The sequence below is a fragment of the Phoenix dactylifera genome, chromosome 18 (genome assembly GCF_009389715.1).
Source record: "Phoenix dactylifera cultivar Barhee BC4 chromosome 18, palm_55x_up_171113_PBpolish2nd_filt_p, whole genome shotgun sequence".
In the NCBI taxonomy this organism is placed as follows: Eukaryota; Viridiplantae; Streptophyta; class Magnoliopsida; order Arecales; family Arecaceae; genus Phoenix; species Phoenix dactylifera.
In genome coordinates, this window is record NC_052409.1 from 4,524,699 (window position 1) to 4,532,681 (window position 7,983).

Here is a 7,983-nt window from a genome sequence, read left to right on the forward strand (position 1 = left end):
AACCAATTACAGCCTTGACTTGTGAGCAGAACACTTTCAACACAAAAAACCAGAGTCGCCAAAATCTAAAGGAGAAAAAAATTGTTATTGTACTCTCTTCATCACTCATGTTCATCCACACATATATGAACCAAAAGAGTTTCTCCTGAATAAACTTTTCCGCATTTATATTTCCACTACAAACATGGGAATTAATTCAAGATCTAGAGGAATTCAAATTCTCGACCTTGGGCCCAGGATTAACTCTTCTTCAGAATACTATACCAAATTTCTAACTCAGTTTTAATTATTGAATCCAGAAACTCAATACATTAATGTCCACATACATTAGAAATTGAAACCAGCGATTACTTGGTAATTTTTAGTATTTATTATTTTTACAGCATTTATATTTGCTAGTTTGGGAGCAGAAGTTCAATGAGAGACATGCTGCTTATTCATTGCAGAATTCCGTTTCCTGCACATATTCCAACCGTTTCTCATATACAGATATTGAGGAATTGAACCCAAACCAATGAAGCAACAAGATAACCTCCAAGTTGGAGATTTTTATTCCAAACAGTAGATCTACAAACACCCCGTCTCCCCACACAAAAAAAAGTTTCCATCTCCAGGTTGGTTCCAGACATCGGTTTCAGCTATCTATAACATCTTAATAGAGGTTTTGAGGAGAATGGACTCGGCTTTCCTCCAAAAAAAAGGGTAAAAGACTCTATTAATGCTTATTCTATAATGCTTGCAAAATGATGACCAACATTTTAAATAAGCCAAGAGCAACTAAAAATGGAAATCTTTACTTTCTGAAACTAACCATTGGTGCTTGGATTAGGAACACATCTGAAATTGTTTTCCTTTGGACAAAATTGTGGCAGCAATAGCAAGTATGTGAGCACTAAAAACTCCAGAAGCAACTAAAAGTGGGGCATCTGCACATGGCAAATGCTGTAAATGTTTCGCCAACACATGATACCTCAATACTTGATCTAGTTCCCCCCTCAGGCTCCAGTAAATGATTTTCAAGATGCACCAAACCATGTTATTAGTGGAAGAATTTTGATTAATTTCTTTTCCAAAATGTTCCACCACAAAGGGAGCTACTGCATGTAAATTTGAAATGCCTACTTCTACAACATAATCACAAAGATATAGCTGTATATCTAACCTCTTTTTTTTTAGACTCTGCAATGCATTCTCTATAATTCCAAGAATCAAAATATTTATTGTATAATTTTCAGAACCATCAATGAACAGAATACATTTGGAAAAAAAATAAATTTATGATATAAATCATAAATGTATTTATTTTCCCAAAGTTTCTTATAGTCTGGATGCAAGACATTTTTTTGGTCAAAAATTAAAATAAAAAGATAACTTATGCTCCCAGATAAAGGCACTAGAATAAGGATTCCTAGCTATCAATCAGGTTAAGCAAACCATTATGCAGTAGAAAACTAGAACAACAACAACAACAACAAAAACAAAAACAGAAACCATAATTATGTGCACACCTGATATCTATCACCTTGACCTCCAGCTTGGATAATGTCAGCAATCCCTACTTTCTTCTCCATGCATCTTGAGCATCGAGCATCAGTCATCTGGTTGCACAAACCAAATAGAACACTTGAGGATGAGCTGAAAGTATGACTTTTCTTGACATATTAATATCTAAAAAATTATCGCTTCCAAAATTAAAACTATCACTTGTCCTTCAGAAGTTGAATTGTACTAGCTTTCTCTTAAGACAAGTGTCACTCTCTCTAGTTCACATTTGAACAAATATTCTTCCAATGCAATTTATGGTAATCCAGTTCCCATAAAGAATTTGCAAGATCAGTACATTCATGAAGATCAGCATATTCACCTGCAATTGTTTGGACTCTTCCGGTTCTGTTGCTGTTTTTTCTTCAGCAAGCAAACCATCCTGAAATAATCAAGGGCACACAGTTAAAAACACCAATATGCATGCACCAGGACAAAACAAAATATTGAACCATCTATTCAACCCCAAAACAAAACATAATCAGATACATGCACCAGTAAAAACAAAACCACCGGATATGGACACACAATTTGAAATATGAAAATTCCTCCCCCCCACCCACAAAAAATATTATTCATATCTAGATTTTATTTAACACATGAATATTATGGATGTTATGAATGATGTTACCTATATGAGATGGTAGCTGACGATGCGCACAACCAAAAGCTCTACAACTGTTCTCTACTTGAGTAAATAAACTCAGCTCAATCCTCAAGAACTACATATAGGGTCCACATCATAGCTTATTGCTCACTTATAAGTGCACCCAGCTTCCATTGATCACTTATAAGTGCACCCAGCTGCTATTTGCTCCCCTGTATAGAACTACCTAAATAATTTTGCTTCTGCTATTCAAGTAGTGGACCATGCACATATAACTATATAGTGAACCAAGTAAAAAATACCACTCAAGCTAACATGTATTAAAAACTCAAAAAGGAATTAATGTTACAGCATTTGAAATACTAGTCCTCTTCTTTCTTATTCCAGTTACCAAAGGCTGGAGCATGTTTCGTTTGGAGGAAGTGCTAAGATCCCGGCAGAAGTCACCACTTCCACATGTTCGGTATGAAAAAAAGGGGAAACTAAACTGCTGTGCTCAAGCCTTAGCATCTCTAGAAAGTGCTGACCTAACTTTGGCGGGTCAGGTTAGTTCAGGGAAGTTGATGCTTGCATTTCTGAGCAGTGACTTCAACCAAATACACCAGTGCCCAATTCTCAGTTTCTATCACTCTGAGATATAATAATATCTCGTGATTTATTGCACTCAAGATACATCGTCTCGGTACCGAGCCCTGTACCAGTGCCACCCTGTCGTTGTATCAGTATGTGTAGTACGCAAGCCGGTTCGGTATACCGAGTGCCGATATACCCTCCGTATTGTGTATCGGTACCGAATTTGTATAATATCATACGTCCCGTACCATCTGGTTCGGTATGGAATAGCGTACCATGATTGCACCTTTGAATTTACTGTGTAATACAGGCTGGTAATTTTTATTATGATTCTGCTGGACCAAATACACTCAATCAAATCAATAATATGTTATCTTTTTTTTCATCTTACCCGTATAAATCTTTAATTCTTTAAATATTTCTAAAATAAACTTTTGACACCATTAGGCTCAAACATTCTAGAGATAGTGTCCACTAGACTTTTGTGCTTTGAAAATACTTCTGTAGTATTTTCCATAACCTTCCTCAAACACAAACCTGATCCAAGCACCAGCTTTAGGCCACAAATTATCACCCTCCTAATTTCAATGGAAGTTTGTCAGTAAGCATCATAAAAAGATCATGTATTTCTTAGTCTTACTACAACTAATGTACACATCCCTGTAAAGTCCCTACTCATTATTGAAAAAAGCAAACAATCAGCTAGTAAATATAAATTCACTGGTTCTAAAATCCAACAGTTAAATGCATATGTATTTTATACAAGTGGACTATAGACTAGTCTAACGAAGGGGCGTGCAGAAATAGAAAATACAGAAGAGATAACACAAAGAAATAGTATTAGAAATAATTGTTTGGAAATGGATGCATACCTTCAGTTCCTTGGGAGACATGTTCAGAATAACTACAGGGTCCAATTCATTATTCAGTAAGCGTCTAGCTAACATCACATTGTTCTGCATGAATATAGCGAGCAAGTATCAAGACTGCTTAGCACTCCAATATTTTAAGCATTCTAAGAAGTTAATTATTATAGTTCAACATTAAATTATATCCAACATCAAAGATGAAATCTAACATTCTGGAAGGAAGAATTATTGATAAATCAGAGAAGAATTGCTGTAGAAATATAAATGATAAAATTACATAACAGATCAAAGGAGAACTATTTTTGTGTGCGCGCGCGCGCGCATGGTAAGTCCAATCTCCATCCTATATAGACATGGCAAAGATAAAGGGCAATGCTATCATCATGAGGCTCAAATTCATGTTCACATCTTCACTACAATGAAATAAAATAAAAAATATATTACTGAACTTATTAAAAATATTTTTAAAATTAGATATTTAATCAAACTAGCAATATCTAAATTTTCTTCTCCTCTAACCCTTTTTGTTGACTAAAACCTATCCCAAGATAAGAATTCACCTGTAAAGCACAATTAATCTCCAATTTGCTGATTTACAACACAAATACCCAGAAAATTCATATTAAAGAAGAAAACTCAGATCCAAGGTCGGCGGAACGCCGGAACCGTCCCAAACTGCCCAGCTCAGGACGTCCCGAGCCTTACCGGCCGCAGACTGGGACGGTTCCAGCGACGAAAATAAGACCGACGCCAGAAGGAGAGAAGACGAAGAAAAAAGAGAAAAAGAAAGAGAGCGGGGGAGGGAGGGTGAGGGAGAGGAAGGAAGAGAGAAGGTCGAGGCCGGCCAGTGGTGGCCGAGGAGCCGCCGCGCGGAGGAGGGGCTCACTCCGGTCCCCTGTTTCGTTCAAAACAGGGACTGGAGGGGCTTCTTTTATTTTTGGAGTTTTTAAGTAAAAGTCGGCAAACCCATTACCAACTTCACTTAATTTTTTTTAAAGCGGCTTCCCGACGGCTCTTCGGCCTCCGCCTCCCTTGTGCGGCAGCTCTCTAACTCTCCACTGGCCTCCCTCAGCCTTCCCCTTCTCTCTCTTTTTCATGTCTCTTCTACAGGCCCGACAAGACACGACATGAGCTCAAACCGACTTGTGCCGTCGAACAACCGGTACAGTGCCTGATACCGATTCCGCCGACCCTGCTCAAATTAGAAGCTCGGATTGGGTTTTGCCCAAGATTGACTCAAAGAACATTATCAATGCGAGCCAAAGCCCGATAAAAAGGTAGAGGGCTGATGTTAGATTGACAAGCAGTTTTCCGTGTCAAACTATGAAATAACTTACTCAACATAACTGGGACAATGCTTGATAATTATTCTTATGGTTGCATGAAGGTCACCTCGAAGACTTTCCATATTCTTGGGTATCAGCGTACCAAATTCCAGCATTGAGAGCATTAATACCAAGTGATGAAGAGAGCAATGAGAAGCTCTAAGGTCACAAAAACAACTATGAAAACTAGGGTTGCTACAGGATCACGTTGGGTCTAAGTATCCCACAACCTGGTTAGACCGATTGGGCATTTGGGATCAAACCTTTACCAAAACTCTACCCACCCACGAATCAGGTCAGGCTGGAGTCCGGTTAGGTAAGACCCAATAGGTCTACATGTCAGTTCTGGGCATGTTAGGACCCCTACCCTAGCCAATGCTCACAGTACAGTCTAGGTCCAACTTCCAAGTGAGTACCATAATTCATATCCTCAAAATAATTCACTAATGACATTGTTTTCAAGTGTGATTAGTAATTTTATAAGAAACAATTAAGGATGTTAGAGTAAAACCATAACCATGACCATCTAGCCTTTATCCCAATTATTTGTGACAGCTTTATGGATCCTCATTTGCCAAGTAAAAGAGCAAAACAATACATTATATACCACATAAGCTATTCAGCATGGGTCCTATTAGGTCAGGTTCTGGTAAATTAGTGACATAACCTAATGTATTATATGGTTAGGACAGAACATGATTGGCTACAATTTTGCAAGACATATATTCGATTCTTAGACCATAGAAGTTTTATAGGTCTATCTTTGCAGTTTGGACACATGCCTAACCAATAGGTCCATGAGTCTTGACTAGGTTTAGGTTTGTAACTCTTAAGGGATTGTTTGGGTAATCCAATAGGATTGGGTTAGATTTCCTGCTAGATTCGTGGATTGGACAGCCCACTTAAGCATGGTCCATATCAATCCAACACCCTCCTAGCTTTAATTTTGTGGGACGAAAAAAGGACCTCTATGGGTCATCTTTTTGTTCCTACAGACCAATAAGCTGACACGCTGAAACAGGATGTGACTTGGACAGGCCCTTAGAAGTCTGCAGGCTAGGCGAGCCAATAGGCCCAATTCCTACAAGAAAAACAAAATAGGCACTTGGTGATAACCTTATGAAAACCTAGAAATAACCATGGGCCTATATGCAAAAGAAATTTTCAGCAAGCTTGAAAGGTCTTGGCTAGAAGAGAAAGGTAAATAACAACTTCATCTTCCACGAATGATTTGAAGGAAGAAAACCAATTTCAAAGTCACCTGAAGGGTTGAAGGAGAAACAACTTCTGGCAAAGAACATTGTATAATGCATGTACAAAGCCATCTAATGAATTGAATGTGGTAAAAAGCCAGTGTTTTCAAGAGGATGTAGTTCTATTTACAACTTCTCAATATGTGTCTAATCCAAATTACAAGTAGAGGAGTCTGATTCACAATTAAAAAATGTTAGCAGCATATATTTTCAAAAAGTAACTCCCAGTAGTGACTATTTGCATGTCAATCACATAAGTCTCAAGGAATATTATTTAAAAGAACTTTGGAAATTAATTTCAAGCTATTCCATGAATTCTCTGAAAGCAAATTCAGAGTTGCAAGCAGGCACGGAACACAAGCATCATATAAACTGATATTTTGAATGCTGATATTTCAACATTTTATGTAAGGGCAAGATTACAAGTATAGTTATGATGCAATGAACTAAAGCTAAGTACAAAGAATTATTCTACCTTGAGATTGAAATCCAACTGCCTCATTTTCTGGTTATATTTCTGAAAATCAGAAGCCAGAGTTTCATGTGTAGCTCTCTCAAGGGCAGTTATTGCTGGGACAGCATCATCCGGCCAGCAAATTCTTCCAGAAGACTGTAGACACAATATTTGATAGCTATGAAAGTTCCAAAACTCAAAAAAAAAAAAAAAGGTATAAAGCAATGAAAGGAGATTTCATTTTGTAAAAACATTTGACTGTATCTTGTAAATATTTCAAAATTTGAAAGCAATTCATAATATCTATGTTAAAAAAAATAAAAACCAAACCATAACCAACTGCCGTAACTGAAACAGATAACAAAGATTATTGCCTATACAAGCATTGAAATACCCAATTCCCAAAACAAATCACATAAGCAAAACATAGAACATAAAATACCTGCTATTATGAGATTCCTCAACATAAACTGTAAGCTAAAAGTTAACAAAAGAAAATGATTAAGAGTAGGTAACAATGCTAATTGCAGCATTGGCCCAACAAGATTTTGGAGATGATCACTTAGCATATATTGGATTTTCTTTAAATAAAAACCAACATACTTGCATACAGGAAAGCTAATTTTTCCACCAGAAAGATAATCCATGTGACCATAAGATATGTTTCTACTAAGAAAATATAATAAAAATACAGTATGTTTAGCAGGATAGGAACATATGCACCACTTACATTGGAACCCACGGCAGCATCTTCAGTGTTGCTACCAGTTGTGTTATGATTTGAAACACCATTTCCTGTTCTTTCATCCTCAGCTGATGCATCTACTTTTGAACATGCTGCTTTAATTCCTTGTAGAAGTTTATCCAACCACTTATCACGATATGAATCACCAGTCAATGCTTTGAATTTTGCTAGGATTGCTCTATACTGTGTACAGCTTCCAGGTGTATCTGATCTTGTCGGATAGTCAGATCTCGGAGGTGCATCATCAGTTCTTGAGACATCAATGGGGTGCATGCGCTTTTTACCAAGGTTCCTTTTACTCATTGAATGATCAGCATCATCAGCAGGAGCATCTTCAGGCTCAATATCTGGAAGATCTCCTAAACGCTTGACTGTTTTCTGAACCAGGAGATCAATCGCATGCTGTTTACTGTCTTCATAATCTTTGTCAGTTAATTTCCAGAGCTTTCTCTCAACAGTATCATAAACCTTTTGCACAATAAAACCTGGATGCTCCGATCGAAGTGGTAACTTCTTGTTTAAAGGCACGAAGTGGACAATACACTTGTGCATCACAGATTCAGCTGGAACATCATCAAGATGAAAACTGTAGAAGAGCTCCCTGGTATCCCTTGC

General features: G+C 37.4%; 1 protein-coding gene across 1 annotated transcript in view; it reads right to left on the reverse strand.

The window, feature by feature from the left end:
* Positions 1-1,481: 1,481 nt before the first annotated feature.
* The window catches only part of LOC103714040, a 19,118-nt gene continuing 12,616 nt past the window's right edge, over positions 1,482-7,983 (reverse strand). The window contains exons 3-7 of the mRNA XM_039115658.1: positions 7,354-7,978; positions 6,645-6,779; positions 3,595-3,678; positions 1,865-1,924; positions 1,482-1,598 (exon numbers count right to left, since the gene is read on the reverse strand). Of these exons, the coding sequence (XP_038971586.1) occupies positions 1,497-1,598; positions 1,865-1,924; positions 3,595-3,678; positions 6,645-6,779; positions 7,354-7,978 (1,006 nt within the window). The 3' untranslated portion in view covers positions 1,482-1,496. The remainder of the gene's footprint in view (positions 1,599-1,864; positions 1,925-3,594; positions 3,679-6,644; positions 6,780-7,353; positions 7,979-7,983) is intronic.